The sequence below is a fragment of the Chlorocebus sabaeus genome, chromosome 23 (assembly GCF_047675955.1).
Source record: "Chlorocebus sabaeus isolate Y175 chromosome 23, mChlSab1.0.hap1, whole genome shotgun sequence".
NCBI lineage: Eukaryota > Metazoa > Chordata > Mammalia > Primates > Cercopithecidae > Chlorocebus > Chlorocebus sabaeus.
Genome location: NC_132926.1, coordinates 3,181,232 through 3,202,462, shown reverse-complemented (window position 1 = coordinate 3,202,462; position 21,231 = coordinate 3,181,232). Strand labels below are relative to the sequence as shown.

The 21,231-nt window shown below is 43.0% G+C and overlaps 1 protein-coding gene across 6 annotated transcripts in view; it reads left to right on the top strand.

Annotated features, from left to right (window-relative positions):
• LOC103245089 (uncharacterized) overlaps positions 1-19,367 on the top strand; it is a 28,939-nt gene extending 9,572 nt beyond the window's left edge. For 4 of the 6 annotated variants that reach the window (XM_008015499.3, XM_008015497.3, XM_008015498.3 and 1 more), the window contains exon 5: positions 12,891-19,367. In XM_008015499.3, coding sequence (XP_008013690.1) covers positions 12,891-14,224 — 1,334 coding nt within the window. In that variant the 3' untranslated portion in view covers positions 14,225-19,367. Of the gene's footprint in view, positions 1-9,612; positions 9,811-12,890 lie in introns of those variants that run through there. The other 2 variants (XR_012090759.1, XM_008015500.3) reach the window with 2 other exon arrangements.
• The last annotated feature ends 1,864 nt before the right edge of the window (positions 19,368-21,231 follow it).

Here is a 21,231-nt window from a genome sequence, read left to right as displayed (position 1 = left end):
TCCGCCAGCCTCAGCCTCCCAAAGTTCTGGGATTACAGGTGTGAGCCACCGTGTCTGGCTGACACTTATTTTTAATCATACGAAGAAAAAGTCCTTGGTAAATACCTTTCCTTCTTAGTTTTTCTATTCTCTGTGCCATGAGCTAGGGGAAGGGGAGAAAGCTGACATTTGAGCACCTGTGGATCAGCACCCTGCTGAAAAATTTGGAGGGATTTGTGTTGGCCTCCCCTTTTAATCCTTACAACCTGTGAGGCAAGGATGACTGACTCCACTTCGCAGAAAATGGAGCCTCAACTGCTGAATTAAGCTGGACTGATGTAATGCTGCTATTAAGAGGCGAGTCAGGGTTAGCATGAAGCCAGCAGGAGACTCATCCGGCCCTTCAAGTGTTGCACTTTCTTCCCTTCTCCAAAATTGTTTTAATTACATATAAATTGTTTACTCACCAAACGTAAAGAAAACTGATTCCTTAAGGCCAGGCACGGTGGCTCACGCCTATAATCCTAGCACTTTGGGAGGCCGATGTGGGTGGATCATGAGGTCAGGAGATCGAGACCATCCTGGCTAACACAGTGAAACCTCATCTCTATTAAAAATACAAAAAACTAGCCGGGCATGGTGGCAGGCGCCTGTAGTCCCAGCTACTCAGGAGGCTGAGGCAGGAGAATGCCATGAACCCGGGAGGTGGAGCTTGCAGCGAGCCGAGATGGAGCCACTGCACTCCAGCCTGGGCGACAGAGTGAGACGCTGTCTCAAAAAATTAAATAAATAAAAAAGAAAACTGATTCCTTAATTGAGGAGTAGCTAATACCTTTTATAATTTCTTCCTTATTTATTAATCTGTTGAGGTTTATTTTTGCTACATCAATTGTATGTTTTACTGTTTAGCTTTATCTTTTTTGAGTTATAAAATGTATTAGATTACAACTATGTATTATCTATGATGTTAACATTATATATTATGTCCTCTTATTTCCAATTTTATCTTAACTTTTTTTTCTTAAATTTGCTTAGAATTTCTTTTAAAGAACCATTTCTTTTCTTTTCTTTTTTTTTTTTTTTTTTTTTGAGACAGAGTCTCACTCTGTTGCCCAGGCTGGAGTACAGTGGTGTGATCTTGGCTCACTACAACCTCAGCCTCCTGGGTTCAAGCAATTCTGCCTCAGCCTCCTGAGTAGCTGGTACTACAGGCGTGTGCTACCACGCCTGGCTAATTTTTGTATTTTTAGCAGAGATGGGGTTTCACCATGTTGACCAGGATGGTCTCCATCTCCTGACCTCGTAATCCTCCCATCTCGACCTCCCAAAGTGCTGGGATTACAGGCATGAGTCACCGCGCCTGGCCTTAAAGAGCTGTTTCTTATTTATTGCTCTTACATGTAATTTCTACACACACCATTATCATTTCTTTGTTTCACTATAAAATAATTTTTTTTTTTTTTTTTTTTTTTTTTTTTTTTTTTTTGAGAGGGAGTCTCACTCTGTCACCCAGGCTGGAGTACAGTGGCGCAATCTCGGCTCACTGCAAGCTCCACCTCCCAGGTTCAGACCATTCTCCTGCCTCAGCCTCCTGAGTAACTGGGATTACAGGCGCCCGCCACCACGCCCGGCTAATTTTTTATATTTTTAGTAGAGACGGAGTTTCATTGTGTTAGCCAGGGTGGTCTGATCTCCCAACCTCCTGATCCGCCCGCCTCAGCTTCCCAAAGTGCTGGGATTACAGGCATGAGCCACCGTGCCCGGCCAAAATAAATGTATTTTGAATATTGTACATCATGTATACACATGTATACATCATGTATACACAGCCCTTGTTTGGGAGTTTCTTTGCGGGTATTCATAGATGTAGAGGTACTAGATTTAAGGGTATATGCTCCTTCAGCTTAACTAGATATTCACAGATTGATCATCAAATTAGTTGTTCCAAATTATACTAACAGTTGATGCAAATTCCTGTTACTTAACATCCCTGCCCAAATTTGGAACTATCAGAGTTTTAAAAACTTCTGTTAGTCTTATTCCTGAGAAATGGTATCTTGTGGTTTTTATTTACGTTTCCTTCATTACGTAAAAGGTTGAACATCTTTTCATATACTTACTGATTATTTACTTTTTGTGACTTACACATTCCTATTCTTTGCCCATTTTTCTATGGCAGTTTCTTTTTGTATTCATTCATAGGAGCTCTGTCCGTATTTAGGAATCTGTTTTATCAGTTCGTGTGAATGTCCATTATCCAGTCCATAGCTTACCATGTCTCTTTCTTTATGAACAGAAGTTCTTATCTGATGAAGTAAAATATATCAGTATTCGTCTTTATGATATTTATTCTTAGTGCTTTCTGTGTCCTGTTTAAATCATCTTTTCTACCCTTTGATCCATGAGGGAAGGACTTTGTCTTGTTTGCTCTTGTATCTTGGGCAATACTAGGTCTTAGTATGTATTTGCTGAATAGGTTCATTTCTAATAATTTTTACCTTTTTCTTTTTTTTTCTGTGTGTTGTCAAAAGTTTGTCTTTTTAAATAGACGTTTAAATGAATTAACGTGACTTTGCTGATCCTTTCTATTTTTGTTTATTTTATTAATTTTTGTTCTTCACTGTTTCCTTCAACTTTTTTAGAGTTTATTCTGTTTTTCCCCATTTTTCTTTCTTTTAAGCATTTATTTTTAATTGAAGTAATACAGGCATTTAATGAAACTCTATGAGGTTTGTAGTGAACAGTGGTGGCTCTTCCCCCCACTTCCCCTTTTTGCCCTCTCTAGAAGTAGCCACTCTCTCTTCTTTTAGCTGATTATTTGATATATTTGCTTCTATTTCTCCAAGTGACATGTTTGTGTTGCTACCTCTTGACTTTTCAGTTTTAAACAGTATGTATTGAATTCTTTCTATACAAAGTGAGGCTTAAACTCGGCCCTGGCCCCTTCAACAACTCCTGCTTATTGGATTTCCATTCGCCATCCTCCCAGTTGTAGTGTAGCTTTGACTTCGTCAATAGTCAGTGTTGACATTCTTAAACACTAGTCATAACTGAACTGTGTAGGAAATTATGACAACTTTTGCTTTCCTAAGCAATGTATTCCTAGAGTTCATTAGTTCTTAGTTGAGTTTATATTGATCATTAATTTGATCTCAGTCCTTCTCTCATCGTCTTCATCTTTTCTGGAGCCTTCTGATCTCCATTCTAGAACGCTCGGCCTTCTGCAGCTGGTGCCCAGCTGGCATCCTGAGAATCCCCTTCTATGCTGGGCCGTTCACTCTGCTGTTCACTGTGTCCTGTTTCTTCTTTCACAGTTTGCTCTCTCCTTTTGGTGGCACACATCTCCTTGTAGCTTCCTCAGGAAGAATGCAAGGAAATACATGTTTTCTACCCTATTAGCTTGTCTGTAGATGTCTTTTTCTCTCCCTGACACTTTATGGATCATTTGACTGGATAGAATTCAGCACTGGGAATCATTTTCCTTCAGAAATTTCACATTACTCCATTGTTTTCTGGACCTCAGGCTGCTGTTAAGAAATCCAAAATCACAGCCGGGTTCGGTGGCTCATGCCTGTAATCCCAGCACTTTGGGAGGCCGAGATGGGCAGATCACGAGGTCAGGAGATCGAGACCATCCTGGCGAGCATGGTGAAACCCCATCTCTACTAAAAATATAAAAATTAGCCGGGCGTGGTGGTGGGCGCCTGTAATCACAGCTACTCCGGAGGCTGAGGCAGGAGAATGGCGTGAACCCGGGAGGTGGAGCTTGCAGTGAGCTGAGATCGTGCCACCGCACTCCAGCCTGGGTGACAAAGTGAGATTCCGTCTCAAAAAAAAAAAAAGAAATCCGAAATCGCTGTGTTTCTTAATCATTTGTAACCTGTTTTTCCTCTCTGAAAACTTGCAAGGTCTTCTCATTTACTCCAGTGATCTTAAATTTCCTGATGTTCCCTGCCGTGGACCTATTTTTATCCACCAAGCATTGGTGAGCCTTTGGCTGAGCATTTAGTGAAACTTTCCGTCTAAAATTCCCACCCAGCCAGGCAGTCTGGCTCACACCTGTAATCCCAGCACTTTGGGAGGCCGCGGCAGGTGGATCACTTGAAGTCAGGAGTTCGACACCAACCTGGCCAACGTGGTGAAACCCCGTCTCTATTAAAAATACAAAAATTAGCTGGGTGTGGTGGCGGGAGCCTGTAATCCCAGCTACTCGGGAGGCTGAGGCAGAAGAATCACTTGAACCCGGGAGGCGGTGGTTGCAGTGAGCTGAGATTGCACCACTGCACTGCAGCCTGACTGGAGTGCCGGGCTGGACAACAGTTGGGCAACAGAGTGAAGCTGCGTCTCAAAAAATAAAAATAAATAAGTAAAATAAAATTCCTGCCCATTGGCATTAGGACATTTTCTGTATTATTGTTTGATTTCCACTTTCAGTTTTTTTTTCTTTTTTTCTTTGCGGAATACTTGATACTAATAATGGACACCCTAGACTGGTCTCTAATTTTCTTATTATTGAAATTCTTATCTTTTATGCTCTTTTGTGTACATGCTTTTTGTCAGGTTTCCACAACTTTGTCTTCCAACTCTTCTACTGAGGTTTTTAAAAATAATTCTTACTCAGCTTCATCAAATTACAATTACATGGAATAAAATTCACCAATTTGAAGTGTAAAATTTGATTAGTTTCGACAAATTTATACAATTTGTACCCATCACCAAGTCAAGGAAAATAACATTTTTCTTTTTTCTTTTTTTTTTTTTTTTTTTTTTTTTTTTGAGACGGAGTCTCCCTCTGTTGCCCAGGCTGGAGTGCAGTGGTGCAATCTCGGCTCACTGCAAGCTCCACCTCCCGGGTTCACACCATTCTCCTGCCTCAGGCTCCCCAGCATCTGGGACTACAGGCGCCTGCCACTGCGCCCAGCTAATTTTTTGTATTTTTAGTAGAGACGGAGTTTCACCGTGTTAGCCAGGATGGTCTCGATCTCTTGACCTCGTGATCCACCCGTCTCGGCCTCCCAAAGTGCTGGGATTACAGGCTTGAGCCACCGCGCCCGGCCTGTTCTGGTTTTCTAATTGTTTACAAAAGGAATTCTCTATTTCATTTTTGAATTCTCTAATCATTTTTAATTTCCAAGAACTCTTGTTTCTCTGAATATTGTGAATATTGCCTCTTTCAAAAATAAGCTCATTACTGTTTTACAGCTAAAATATCCTACATTTAAAGATAATGATTTTCAAAAACATTTTCTTCTCCCATCATTGGATCCATTTTCTCTAGTTTTCTGTTTGATGCTTTTGATATTTCTTTCTTGTGAGAGGCTTTCCTCAGCTAGCTAGTAATCCCTCATTGCCTACCCAGTTAGACAGTGGGAAGACTAATGTCCTTTTTGGAAGTTCTGGGTAAGTGGGGCTTCAGTCTTCAACACAGTTCTCCAGCCCCAAGCATCTTCAGTCCAGAGCAACTTTGTTTTGTTCTCCTAAAAAAAAAAAAAAGCAAGCCTCCAGTCTTTTGCCACATTGAGAAAGGGCAAATCCCCCAGTTCCCTTGAGTTGGAAAAAGGATCTGGGCACCTAAGGGCAGGGTAAACTGACCTTAAACCAGTCTTTATTTTTATTTATTTATTTATTTATTTTTTATTTTATTTTATTTTATTTTTTTTGAGACAGAGTCTTGCTCTGTCGCCCAGGCTGGAGTACAGGGGCGCAATCTCAGCTCACTGCAAGCTCCGCCTCCCGGGTTCACGCCATTCTCCTGCCTCAGCCTCCCGAGTAGCTGGGACTACAGGTGCCCGCCACCACGCCCGGCTAATTTTTGTATTTTTAGTAGAGACAGGGTTTCACTGTGTTGGCCAGGATGGTCTCGATCTCTTGACCTCATGATCCGCCCGCCTCTGCCTCCCAAAGTGCTGGGATTACAGGCGTGAGTCACCGCGCCCGGCCCAATCTTTCTTATTTTATTCATCCTAACTTCCACTTCGAGATGAAATTGATGGGACCAATTCTTGAAACTTGTGGTGATTGAGGAGTGAATTGGTCTAGTGTTTGGTCTGTCCCTGGGTGTGACCCTCTTGACTACATTATAAAGGAGGCTTGGAACGTATTACTTGCATGCCACTTCAAACCCTACATTAAGTATTATAACACCATCTTTTTTTTTTTTTTTAAATATGGACCAGTGCAGGCAGGGATATAGCTCCTTAATTCAGCCTATCCTGGAGTGACTGGGCCCCAGTGAGCATGCCTGAGTTGCTCACACCAGAGTGCAGAGTGCTCTTTCGTGCTGCAGGCTAGGTCAGTGCCAGTAAGTCCCGTCTTACTGAACTGGATTAATTCACACCTCAATTAATTTTCAGTGTGGTCAAACCAGGATGCATTTTATGCCCCTCTTGATAAACTCTTTTTGAAGATGAGTGTTATTATGTAATAGAAAATATTTAAAAAGTCAAATAATTACTCTCAAAAAATATTTTAAGTCATGTATTCTCTTATATATAGATGTTGTGTTTTTAATCACAATCAATAAAAGGTTTTAATAGATGTCAGTATCCAATAGCTGATAGAAAAGAAAGCTAGACACTGGTGTTTTTATTGATTGTTTTTGAAAGCCATCTCCCAGATTTTTTAAAGCAAACTTCTTTTGAAGTTTATACAGAAACTGTTTTCTGTATACATCTGTATACAAAAAGTACATAGATCATAAATGTCCAACTCAGTGAATTCTTACTGTTTAACTATATCTGCGTAGTCAGCACTCATATCAAGAAATATAACATTACCAGCACCCCTTATAACCACCCAGTCCCCTCACAGTTTCTTTTGTCGTAAAGGTAACAGCTACTGTGACGATAGATTTGTTTTGCCTGTTTGTAAACTTTAAATCATACAGTATGTACTCTTTCATGTCTGGCTTCTTGCTTCCAACAGCATGTTTGAGATTCATCCTTGTTGTCTCTTGGAACAATAGATGGTTCATTCTCGTTACTGTATAATATTTAGCCATATAAACCTGTCATTATTTGTACCTTTTACTGTTGCTAGACATTTGGTTTATTTCTAGCTTAGAGCTATTACAAATAGTACCATTATGAACATTTCTTGTGCAACTTTTAGAAAATATAGGTACACATTTTCCTTGATTAAATAGCTAGGAGTACTATGATTATGCATATGCGAACTTTAACAGACATAGCCACATAGTTTTCCGAAGTGGTTATACTAATTTATACTCCTACCAGCGAAATGCAGGGTTTCCATGTCATCTCTCATACATTTAGTATTATCTTTACAATGTTTTTTTCTACCATTCTAGAGGATGGATGGTTGTAACTGAAGTTGATCTTCTTTTTCGTATTCCGATGCCTGTCTTGTAAGGTAACATCTTTGCCCCACTCTTTGTTTTGTTGTCTGGTCTTTTGTTACTGGCTTACAGGCTTGGGTATTAGAATGTAGAATCCTGTCATATATGTGCATTGCAAACGGTGTCTCCCACTCTGGATAATGACGCCATCTGATAAATACAAATTCTGAGTTTTCAGACACCTGAATTCATCAGAGATCTTTTTTTTTTCCTGCCTATGGTTAGCGCTTTCTGTGTTCTATTTAGGACATCTTAAGCCCATGAAGATCTGTTTTCCTGTAGTAGCTCTAGTATTTTGTCTTAAGTATTTGGGTCTACAGTCTATATGGAAGATTGATACTCATTATTTTCTACAGAGGTGTCCAGTTGACCCAGGATCATTTGCTGAAAAGACCATCTTTCCCCCATCGTACTGCACTGTCACCTCTGCCTTATATGAGGTGACTGCATGTCCGTGGGTCTGATTCTGGGTTCTATAATCTGTTCCATGGGTCTGTTTGTGTACACATTTGTTTCTGGACTCTATTCTCTTTCATTCTTTCTATCTAATCTTGTGCCAACACAACATTGCTTAATTACTCTAGCATTGTAATAAGCCTTACACTTGCTGATGTAAATTCTCCAGTTTTGTCCTTTCCTCTTAGAATTTTAGAATTGGCTATTCAATTTTCACAAAATTCCTGCTGGAATTTTGATAAGAATTGGGCTGAAAGTGTAGATTAATGGGGGACAGTTGAGAATTTGAAGTCAAATGCATTTATTGGGTTGTTGAGATCATTTTTTTTTTTTTTTTTTGAGACAGAGTCTCGCTGTCACCCAGGCTGGAGTGCAATGATATGATCTCGGCTCGCTGCAAGCTCTGCCTCCCAGGTTCACACCATTCTCCTGCCTCAGCCTCCCGAGTAGCTGGGACTACAGTCACCTGCCACCACGCCCGGCTAATTTTTTGTATTTTTAGTAGAGACAGGTTTTCACCATGTTAGTCAGGATAGTCTCGATCTCCTGACCTCATGATCTATCTGCCTCTGCCTCCCAAAGTGCTGGGATTACAGGTGTGAGCCACAACGCCCGGCCCCCTTTTTCTCTTTTACTTTTGTTTTTCTTCTTTTCTTTTTTCTTTTCTTTTTTTTTTTTTTTTGAGACAAGTTCTTGCTCTGTTGCCCAGGCTGGAGTGCAGTGGTGTGATCATAGTTTACTGCAACCTTGAACTCCTGGGCTCAGGCGATCCTCCCGCTTCAGCCTCCTGAGTAGTTGGGACTACAGGAACACATCACCATGCCTGGCTGACTTTTAAAATTTTTTGTAGAGATAAGGTTTCACCATATTGCCCAGGCAGGTCTTGGACTCCTAGACTCAAGTGGTCCTCCTGCCTTGGCCTCCCAAAGTACTGGGATTACGAGCATGAGGCACTACGCCCAGCCCATTCCTTTTCTTTTTTTTTTTTTTTTTTTTTTTTGAAACGTAGTTTCACTCCCGTTGCCCAGGCTAGAGTGCAATGGAACGATCTTGGCTCACTGCAACTTCTACCTCCCAGGTTCAAGGGATTCTCCTGCCTCAGCCTCCTGAGTAGTTGGGATTATAGGTGTGCGCTACCATGCCCGGCTAATTTTGTATTTTTAGTAGAGATGGGGTTTCTCCTTGTTGGTCAGGCTGGTCTCAAACTCCCGACCTCAGGTGATCCACCTGCCTTGGCCTCCCAAAGTGCTGGGATTACAGGCATGAGCCACCACACCTGGCCAGCCCATTCCTTTTTTTAATGGTTTGATTTCTGAGTCATTGAGGGTGCCATATGAACATATTTCACTGTGATGATTGCTTTATCTATTTTTCCTTTTTATTCTATTTTTCATTTATACATTTTTAAAGTTATGTTGTGTGCATACAAATGAAAATTTGTTGTCTATTCCTGGAGAACTGACCCTTTTGTCTATATAAAATACCTTAAAGTCTATTTTCTCAAATACTATGTGATTTGTCTGTTATTAGTATGGATATAGCACCTTTCTTTTGTAAGATATATCCTTTTTAATTCTTTTATTATTTCAGTGTCTACATTTTTGGTATTTCTTTTCTAAGTGATATAGTGATATTCAATTATGTTTTATTTGTTTATCCAGTCTCACAATCTTTTTTTTTTTTTTTTTTTTTTTTTTTTAGATGGAGTCTCACTCTGTCACCAGGCTGGAGTGCAGTGGCATGATCTCAGCTCACTGCAACCTCTGCCTCCCAGGTTCAAGCGATTCTTCTGCCTCAGCCTCCCGAGTAGCTGGGATTACAGGCACCCACCACCACGCCCAGCTAATTTTTGTATTTTTAGTAGAGACGGGGTTTCACCGTGTTGGCCATGATGGTCTCAATCTCTTGAACTCGTGATTTGCCCACCTCAGCCTCCCAAAGTGCTGGGATTACAGGCGAGAGCCACCACACCTTAAACTTAAAAACTAACACAATCTTAGTTTTTAAAAATAACTTAGGTAAGTTACTACGTATGGGATTTTATATCTACTGTCCTATTATTTATTTTATATTTCACTTACTTACTTTAAATCCCTTATCCTTTTTTCCTTCCTTCTACTGGATTAAATCTTTTTATTGTGCCATTTTTACTCTGTATTAGCTTGTTAATTAACCTTCTTTACTTAGTCTTTTATTGTTAATGCTAATAAATAAAACCAGCTTGTTACTGTCCAAAATAAATTTTTACTTTTAATAATTCCCAGACAGTGGTACAATCTTAAAAATTAACAGTATTTTTGGCCAGGCATGGTGGCTCATGCCTGTAATCCCAGCACTTTGGGAGGTCAAGGCAGGCAGATTGCCAGAGCTCAGGAGTTCACAACCAGCCTGGGCAACACAGTGAAACCCTGTCTCTACTAAAATACAAAAAAAATTAGCTGGGCATGGCAGCGTGCACCTGTAGTCCCAGCTACTCAGGAGGCTGAGGCAGGAGAATCGCTTGAATCCAGGAGGCAGAGGTTGCAGTCAGCCAAGATCACCACTGCACTCCAGCCTGGGCAACAGAGCGAGACTCAGTCTCAAAAAAAAAAAAAAATTAACAGCATTTTCTTCCTTCTACCTTTATTTTTGCTATGTATTTTAATTACACATATATTTGCAATCCATTAAGACATTATAATTATTGTCTCATGTAATCAATTGTATTTTTATTTATCCACATATTTAACTTTTCCATTGCTTTTCATGCCTTCTTACATTTTCATATTTCCACCTGGGATTATTTTTCTTCTACCTGGAACACATCTGTGTTTCTTTTAATGTAGATCTGCTGGTGACACCATCTCTGTTTTTATTTGTATGGAAACATCTACTTCATGCTTGATTTTTGGAGATATTTTCTCTGTGTGTTGAATTCTAGCTTGACAGTTCAGTTCTTTCAACATTTCAGATGTTACTTCATTGTCTTCTGGGTTCCATTGTTTTCATTAAGACACTGCCAGTCTTAATTTTGCTTTTTCAAAGGTAATGTATTATTTTTTTTTTCCAAGCAACTTTCAAGTTAATCTTTGGTTTTCAGTAGTGCCTAGGTGAATTTTCTTTGTAGTTACCCTTAGAGTTTATAACCCTTCTCAGAGTTCATTTTTCAGCCTTTTTCTTTTTAAATAGTGTTTATCTTTTTAGCCATGTGTTACTATGGATATTTTCTGCTTATGTATTTTTGTAGCTCACTGTTCCTCTCTTCTGCTGTGTTTGATATCTTGTTAAAGACTACTGAATTCATAATTTCAGTTACTGTATTTCTCAGTTCTAGAATTTCCATTTGATTATTCTGTTCCAATTCTTTGTTGTAATTCTCATTCCTGTTTCCTTGAACACGTGAATCACGGTTGTTTTAACGTTCACATCTGATAACTCTGGTATCTGTGTTCTGAGGTTCTTTTTCTATTGTCTGTTTTCCCTCTTCATTCAATTTCTTAGCACAGCCGGCCTTTTTTTATTGCATCCCTGACACCATGTGTGACAGAGAGCAGAGGCTCTAGATGTTGTTCTTCCAGAGAAGATTTACCTTCCCTAGGAGCAGCTAGAGTGCAAGCAAACCATCCTACTCCAGCCAAGGGCTGAATAGCTGGAGGTTGGTCACAGTATTTGTAAAGCTTTGTCAACTGCTTGTTTGCCCATGCTGCTAGTTTTGTAGCCCGGCAGGAGTCCCAGCTGAGAGCTTCACATGTTTATCATGACCTCTCCTTGGAAGGTCCTGGTTCTGTTGTACCGAAAGACTGGAAAATTCTGGATTTCTGCTTAACGTTAATCTTTTGCCCTGTAAACCTTAAGAATTCAATAAAATGTTTGAGTAACAAGCCACTGAGTATTGGGATCGCCTCTCTATATTTTCACTCTCTCCCAAATATTAGACTATAAAGTCGGCCTGGGTGACATCTCATGCCTTCAGACAGATAACTTTTTTCAGTTCAGATTTTCTAGTTGTTTCTGCGGAAATGTTGGTCTGCCACGGGCTACTCTCTTTGGGCCGGAAGTGAAAGTCAGTCCTCAACATTTTGACATTTGGCAATACTGATGTTTAACTTTGACCATTTTTTGTTTTGAACAGGGATATATTATTCTGAGCTCAACAGGATTTTAGTCTTGAAATGTGCCTGTTTACCTTTCTTTTCCTAATAAGTAAAGAGGTTTGTTTCTTTGATTCTAAAAAGATACCAGGAGTGCCTTTTTGTAGAAGATTTTCTGGAGCGAGTGGGAAAAGGAGGTAATAAGGATGGCTTGTTCTTGATAGGATTTCCCATGAATTTTGCATCACTTGTGTTTAGAATCTAGTCCTTAGTATTACATTTTAGCCTCTCTCCTGTTTGCCCTGAGAATACTTGCCGGCAGTGCTTACGGCTGCAGCGTTTATCCTGAGATAACTTTGCCACAAAATGTCTCATGGCACAGTGTCCTCCCCTGGTGTCACGTTATTCATCCGGGTTTGGAGACATTGCTTCCTCACAAGCAATAGGAGGTCCTTATTATTTTAGTAGATATGAACATTTCACACAGCCTGTACAGCAGCCTGGCTTTTTATTATTCATCTGAATGCTTAAATGAGCCTATATGTTGATTTTAGTTTACTCTAGAGTCAAGGTTTTTCTACCAAGTGTTGACTGCTATTTTCAGTGGTTTCTTAAGACCACATCTGTGTTGTTTTAAAAACCATCTCATTTGAATGGACAGGGCACTTCTTGTCTGTTAGCATCATGTGGTCTTTATCCATTTTTTGTTTTTGTTTTTGTTTTAGGCTTAGAAAATCAGATAACTTCCCTATTATCACAAAGAAAATATGTGTTGTACTCAATTCTAACCCAGGCCTGTGACTTCTAAGATCATGCTTCCAAGCTCTCCTGCCTCATACATTATACATGAGGTCAACCCCTGCCATAGTCCCCTGTTCACCCCTCTTTTCTGTCCTTTCTTCTTGTTACTTCGGAAAATCTTCAAACTCGAAACCTGCCTGTTAGCATTATGAACAGGCTCATCATCTCACCCCATCCATATGTTTTACTAGGGTAAAACGGACATTTTTATTTTTGATGTGTTTCAGACTGGATGACTATGACTATGCCTGCCAGTAAGAAATCTACTCTCAGGGTGGCGATTCCTGAAGAATTGGGCCAATGGACGATAAAGGAAAGATTCCGCAGCAGCAGTCACTGGAAGTGTGCTAGCCTGCTGGGGTGGCAGTGTGGAGGCCAGGAGATGAGTTTGCAGCGAGCGGTGCTCACTCACCCCAGCACCCCGTCTGGGATTGGTGAACAGGAATGGGATGAATCTGGCAGCACTATGAGCTCATCTCCTCACAGTGCTCAAAGTCAGGGATTCCAGCCTCGCAAAAATGCCTTTGAGTGTAGTGAGTGTGGGAAAGTCTTCTCTAAGAGTTCAACTCTTAATAAACATCAGAAAATTCATACTGAAAAAAACCCAAATCAGAAAATTCATATTAAAGAGAAAAGATATGAATGTAGAGAATGTGGGAAAGCCTTTCACCAGAGTACGCACCTTATCCATCACCAAAGAATTCACACCGGCGAGAAACCCTATGAATGTAAGGAATGTGGCAAGGCCTTCTCAGTGAGCTCCTCGCTTACGTACCATCAGAAAATTCATACTGGAGAGAAGCCTTTTGAATGCAACTTATGTGGAAAAGCTTTTATCCGAAATATACACCTTGCCCATCATCATAGAATACACACTGGAGAGAAACCTTTTAAATGTAACATTTGTGAAAAAGCCTTTGTGTGCAGGGCACATCTTACCAAACACCAGAATATCCATAGTGGAGAGAAACCCTATAAATGCAACGAATGTGGAAAAGCCTTTAATCAGAGCACAAGTTTTCTTCAGCATCAGAGAATCCACACTGGAGAGAAACCCTTTGAATGTAATGAATGTGGGAAGGCCTTCAGGGTGAACTCTTCCCTTACTGAACATCAGAGAATTCATACTGGAGAGAAACCTTACAAATGTAATGAATGTGGGAAAGCTTTCAGGGATAATTCGTCCTTTGCACGACATCGGAAAATTCACACTGGAGAGAAACCGTACAGATGTGGCTTGTGCGAGAAAGCCTTCAGAGATCAATCAGCACTAGCCCAGCATCAGAGGATTCACACCGGGGAGAAGCCTTACACATGCAACATATGCGAAAAAGCCTTCAGTGACCATTCAGCCCTCACCCAACACAAGAGAATTCATACCAGAGAAAAACCTTACAAATGTAAAATCTGTGGGAAAGCCTTTATCCGAAGCACCCACCTTACTCAACATCAGAGGATTCACACAGGAGAGAAACCCTACAAATGTAACAAATGTGGGAAAGCATTTAACCAGACTGCAAACCTCATTCAACATCAGAGACATCATATTGGAGAAAAGTGACATGAGTGCAGTTTGTCTGGAAGATCTTTGAGACTGAGTAGATTAATTATTGAATGTAAGATAATCCATTCTAGAGAATGACTATGAAAGCTTACATCAAGATCGTCACTTTATTTACTGAGGGTCAACTTCCACAGTGTCATGGGGTTTGGGCATTTAAGAATGGCAAACACTCAGCCAGGTGCGGTGGCTCACGCCTGTAATCCCAGCACTTTGGGAGGCCGAGTGGGCAGATCTCGAGGTCAAGAGATCGAGACCATCCTGGCTAGCATGGTGAAACTCCTTCTCTACTAAAAATACTAAAAATTAGCCAGGCGTGGTGGCAGGTGCCTGTAGTCCCAGCTACTAGGGAGGCTGAGGCAGGAGAATGGCGTGAACCCGGAAGGTGGAGGTTACAGTGAGCTGAGAGCACACCACTGCACTCCAGCCTGGGTGATAGAGTGAGACTCCATCTCAAAAAAAAAAAGAAGAAGAAGAAGAATGGCAAACACTCCTCATTCTTTAATACTGCTTCAAATCGCAGTACTGTTTGATTTGTCTGAATTACCAAGTATCAGAACCAAAATGGAGCTTCATTAACAGCATTAAAATTGGTTTATCAAATTACATTTTGACTATTAGAGAAACTGTGGAATTGTAAAAATTAAAGTTGAAAAGCAAAGGAACAAAAAAGTAAAATGGCCTGCAAGCACTTCACTCTACTGGATTCTCTTCCATAAGAGAGTTGCCACCTTTAATGGAAACCTTAGTCCTCTCCTCACCCACACCACCGACGCCCAGTGTAAAGAAAGTGCAGTCACCATGCACCACCACCAATTATTTAAATTACGCTTCCCACCTTCTGCTTCAAACCATCCCTTGTCACATCTCTCTGGTCTGTGTGTCTGCTGGCTTAATCCCTGTAGAATCCCTGTGAGATGATTCATTTGCCCCAAATGACCCTCTCTGACTTAACAACTCCTAACTGTCTGGATGGTGCCACCTATCACTGCCCCACATGGGGAGCGTGGTGATCTGGTCTCAGTCACAGTCCACAATTTTGAATATCACACCCAAATCCAGCCTTCAGAACTTGGTATCTCTGTCTAGAAGGCACAACTTGATCAAAATTCTTGAGTTACGCATTTCCTCTGGGCTTCAGCTTGACTGACCCTGGGATGGTACCTGAAGGAGGGGCTTTGCCTATGCTGCCTTCACCCTCCAATTCTTCTGTACTTAGTGACTGTACACATCAGTCAGGGACTTGCTCAGCTTCAGGTGCAATGATCCCACCCACGTAAGTTGTAGTTTTCCCAATCACCTCCCTCTGTCATTACCCATTTCTCTATGTGCAATTGATACAAGAGGTGAAAGCCCCAAGGCCAGTTCTCAGAATGCTCTGACCCACTCTTCCCCGGCTGGACAGTCCACTGTGTCCATTGCATTAGAGTACATTTCCTGCTCCCAGAATAAACTGCTGCATCCTGGTCCTTCCCCTGCTTTTTCTATGTTTCTGGAGGTATTAATTGTATATTCATAGGAAAGCAGACAGCTTTGAATTTCTGCTTTTGCATTTGGAAGTGGTCATTTCCTCTCCTCCATCTGGGCCTTCCACTATTTAAAGACTCATACTGACAGTGGTGAGAAAAATGTTGAGTAATTCCATGAGTCAAGAAGTGGTCACTAGCTCCATTGACATTCTCTGGCAAGGGCCATGTCCATGTTCAAAAGTTTGAGTGGTACAGTAGTCCTGCAGGTATGGTTCCTTTACCATCTTTTTTTTTTTGAGACAGAGTCTTGCACTGTCACCCAGGCTGGAGTGCAGTGGCATGATCTCGGCTCACTGTGACCTCTACCTCCTGGGTTCAAGTGATTCTCCTGCCTCAGCCTCCCAAGTAGCTAGGATTACAGGCACCCACCACCATGCCCAACTAATTTTTTGTATTTTTAGTAGAGATTGGGTTTCACTGTGTGAGCCAGGCTGGTCTCAAACTCCTGACCTTGTGATCTGCCCACCTCGGCCTCCCAAAGTGCTGGGATTACAGGTGTGAGCCACTGCGCCCGGCCACCTTCACCATCTTTAATCCTTCAGTGCTTTCAGTAGAAATCACACAGATAAATAACATCTGTGCTCCATCATACACACACACACACACACAGCCTCTGGGGGCCCTCTCCCTTTCCTTACCACAAGGAGTGGAGGAGTCTGCACCACTGCAAGCTGGAACATATCATGCAATGAAGATGGGAGGCCAAGCAAACTATTCTGGAAAGTGAAGTGGCAAGTTCCTGGTCTGTGGAAGTGCTGTCCATCAAGTTGAGCAACCTGCTGACCCCTCAGAATGTAGCACCTCACCCCCACGTTACAGAAGAGGATATTCTCTATCATGGTAGAACTCAGTGGGCTCTGGGTTGCAACACAGACTTGGAAGCTTCCAGCAGCTTCAAAGTCCAAGTAATCTAAATTCAGCCTTCATCTAATAAAGGCCACCTCTGTGGGCCAGCATCTCCTGTTAACTGATCAGCAACTCAGACTTTCTCCCCTATTAAGCTGCATGTGAAACAGTATTTCAAGAGGTTTCTTGGGATTGCCTGTGTCCCATGCCCTCAGAAGTTCATCTGCAGCTTCACACGGCTGACACCCTCAGATTCCAGAGTAAACCTGAAAAAACCATGTTCACTGCTACAGATGTCTGCCTTCACCCCTATCCATGTAATGTGCCAGGTCTTCACTACTACCCCCTTGCCTTGAATCTCTGAGAAGCACGTTTCTAAGCTGAGTTGGTTGGTTGGTTGATTTTTAATGAATGCATGAGAACTACCAGTACTTGGTATGTGCCTACAGTTGAGCCAGGGCCAAGGCCTACAGCCAGATCAAGAATCTCATTCATCTCAGCCGTGGCTCCAGGAACTGTGTTCAGCAGCGTTAATTGCAGCCTGAAGGCCCCCCATCTGAGATGACATTGCATTCTCCCTGAGTTCACCTGCCATCAGGCTTAGGTTTTTACGAAATTAGTCCTCCGAGATGCCTGTTCACTCATCCCTGGCTGGGAAGGCAAAAAGTAAGTCACTGGCCTATTAGATGTGCCCAGGCTGACTTGAATATATTTATGGTACTAGTACTTGGCCAGGCAGTGGCTTTATTGTATTATACTGTCGGATTATGAGCTCACTACATAGCCTTCTCAACTAGGGGAGTGGACATTGCTTGGGTCCTAGCCATACTTTTCTCACGTGGATGATGTGGTATTCTAACCTGCCCCAGCTCAACCCCTGAAAGTACATTTCTGAGGACTCTGCAGTAAGACTTTTTCAGCCAGTCTTTCCTACCAGCTGATCTGTGGAGTGTTAGACATTTCAGTAGCTACTGAGGGAGTTTTCTGTACCCCACCTTCAGCTGGGTTAATCCCCAAACAGCCAGTGTTTCCTAGGAAAAGCAGTTCATTTCATACCTTGCTTTTCTAGTCCTAATGGCCATGTAGACATGCCGAACTGTGGCAAGATGAAGGACCACGATTTGGGACTCTTCAGGGACAGCCTTGGCCACCTGGTGATGTGCCACCTTCAGCAGCTCCGTCTTCACAGGCCCGGCCTGCGCCTGCTTCATGCAGTGCACAAGACTGTTCCGGCACACCGTGACCGTGACCTTCACGTGAGGCCAGTCTCCCCGCCCCCTCACCTGGGCCGTAGAAAAAGGTAAGAGCCTGAGAAGCAGCTCCTGGCCTCTCCTCCCATCTCGGAGCCTTCTGAGAGCCATCACGGTGCCAGCTCCACTGCCCAGTTTGAGGAGGGAATTAGCATCCAGACTTTGACAGGTTCTTCATTTCTATGGGCTTCTGGGAACAGCCACTGAAACTGCCTCCTCGTTATAGAAAAAAAAAAAAATTGCTTCAAATTTCCCCTTTCAGATTCCTCTGCCCATCTCCTGCTGGGTGCCCCTCATCTCCAGCTGACTGATTTGTCATCTGGGTTCTTTCTCCCTGCCTGCCTGTTTGCCCAGTTTTGACAGTGGCCTCTCTAAGACGTTACCTTCCTCCATATTCACTAACTGCTTCTAGAACAGCACTTTGTCCCTGCAGCAGACTCAGCCTTCCAGGTTACTGTGCCCGAGTCTCAGTCTTGGAACAAAATTGCTTTAAACTGAATGATTTTGGTGGAGAAAACAATTTAATTCAAACTTAATCCAAGAATGCCATAGCCTCCCCCTGTTTGATTCCTCTCCTTTCCTTCCTGTTCCTTTGCGCTTTGCCCCACCCTCCCCTATAGCACTGGCTTAGTCAGCAGCACAGTATGGAGACATCCGTCTCTCACCCTCCTCTGTCCTACAGTTGGAGGGCTCCCTGCTTCTTGGCACACCTCAACTCCTGCTAAATAGATCTTTGGCAATTTGAATATTTTTATAACAGTTTGTGAAGGGAAAAGAATGCAAGCTTGGTTGTTTCTGATCACTCAAGGACCTCTTGGCGGTGCTGATGGTCATCCTCTGCAGGTGCCAGCACTGGGTGGCGCTCATACTCCCTGTGTTCCATCTGCCACCCTGTGTACCACATGCCACTCTCTCTCTCTCTCTTTCTCTTCCTTCCTTCCTTCCCTCCTTCCTTCCTTCCTTCCTTCCTTCCTTCCTTCCTTTCTCTTTCTTTCTTTCTTTCTTTCTTTCTTTCTTTCTTTCTTTCTTTCCTTCTTTCTTTCTTTCTTTCTTTCTTTTTCTTTATTTCTTTCTTGTTCTCTCTCTCGCTGTCTCTCGCTTTCTTTCTTTTTCCTTCCTTCCTTCTTTCCTTCCTTCCTTCCTTCTTTCCTTCCTTCCTTCCTTCCTTCTTTCCTTCTTTTCTTTCTTTCTTTCTTTTCTTTTTTTTGATGGAGTCTCACTCTGTGGCCCAGGCTGCAGTGCAGTGGCGCAATCTTGGCTCACTGCAACCTCTGCCTCCTGGGTTCAAGCGATTCTCCCAAGTAGCTGGGATTATAGGTGCCTACCACCACGCCCGGCTAATTTTTGTATTTTTAGTAGAGACGGGGTTTCACCATGTTGGTCAGGCTGGTCTTGAACTCCTGACCTCGTGATCCATCTGCCTCAGCCACATCACTATCCTTAAAAAAATGTTGATAATAATTATTCATCAGTGTGTCTTTCTGAAAATAAAATGAGAAAAGTGCCCAGTTTCTAAGATGTACAAGTTGTATTTTTGTCACCTGGTTATCTAATTAGATGACACTAATACATGGCCAAAAGCATTCCGAGTGTTTCTCTCTGTAGCCAGCCTGGCCTGAACCCCCAACAGTGACCATCGAAACCCCACGTGGTCCTCGAAAGCAGAGGTTTCATGCTGTGGAATATAAAGAGCTGTACCCCCATCACTGGGGCTAACAGTTCACATTTGAGGGTATGCCTGGTACCAGATGCTATTGTAAGAACTTTACATATATTCCTTCATTTAATCCCCACAATTGCATGAAACTGTTACTTCCATCCTGTTTTGTATTCTGTTATGAGGTAGTCAGTGAAATGGAGCCGAAAGAGGCAGAGGAGAGGCTCAGGATAACAAATATACTCACTACTCCTAGAGACAGGAGACAGGGCAGGCCACACAGGGCCATGTGGGCCAGGCACCAGGGTGTTCAGGAGGCAGAAGACAGGAGTCGGCGGGGAGTAGGGGGAAGCATGAAGCCAGAGCCTTTCTTTGGGTTTCTGAGGGAAAGGCAGGGCAGGGTGAATGGTTTAGACTGGCTCGTTTGTGTAATTTCAGTGGGCTCTAAGCTATAAGGACAGTGGGGGCAGAGGGGCTCCCTAGGTGCCTGGTGCTCGGCCCCGGGATGATGAAGGCAGAGGAATGTCGCTCCTGGGGTGTGTGGGACTGAGAGAGGAGGCCCGGCTCTGACTGGTTCCTGCGTATCAAAAGCGTGCCCAGCTCAGTCTTCGCTGTCTCTTAAGAACTGGCCAGCCCCAGGAAGGGCAGGCTCTGTCTGTCCCCAGCCAAAAGGGTTTCTTGTTTGTTTGTTTTTTGAGACGGAGTCTCACTCTGTCACCCAGTCTGGAATGCAATGGTGCAATCTCGGCTCACTGCAAACTCAGCCTCCCGAGTTCAAGTGATTCTCTTGCCTCAGCCTACCTAGTAGGTAGGTATTACAGGCTAGTAGTTGGGATTACAAGCATGCACCACCACACCTGGCTAATTTTTCATATTTTTGTCGAGATGGGGTTTTACCATACTGTCCAGGCTGATCTCGAACTCCTGACCTCAAGTGATCTGCCCACCTTAGCCTCCCAAAGTGCTGGGATTACAGGTGTGAGCCACCGCACCTGGCTAAAACATAACATACAGAAAAATTTTAAATATATACACAATACATTTCACAACTATTTTATGGCTATACCACATTTTACCATCTGTTTTACAACTGTGTTGGCATAAAGACAAAATGTTTTCCTTCCGATTTGGGAAGAACTTAAAACATTTCCATGAGCCCCTAGAGGCACTCTGGGCCCCAGCCACTGTCCCTACTGCCCCTACTGCCCCTAATGGACAAGTCGGGGCTTCCTGGGGTTGGTGGGTGAGGAGGGCTGGGGCTCCGTGCTCACCTGGAGCCTAAAGAGGTGGGGTTCACCCAACCACATGAGCCGAGAGTGAGAGAGAGGGGTCCACAAGAAAAACCCAGGGTCTTTCTCTGAAGAAGACAGGATGTGGAAAGGTCCCACGCAGGCAAACCACAGATGACCCCAGGCCCGACGCAGCTGAGGCTGAGGCTGCAGCCTTTGGCGGCTCAGCCCCTTCTCAGATCCACACTTTCTGGGCCAGGCCTGAGGCTGAGCCATGTGGGGGTGAGAGAACCAGGAATGGGGAAGATGCAGGGTGCTGACCCCAGGACCTGTTTCCCTGGAAAGGCAGCAGTTTGAGAATAAAACCCAGAGGACTTTCTGATAGTGGTGGCTTGTAGCAGACCTGGATGAAGTTCCTTTCCTTTCCTTTCCCTCCCTCCCTCCCTCCCTCCCTCCTCTCTCTCCCCCTCTCCTCCCCTCCCCTCCCTCCCCTCGC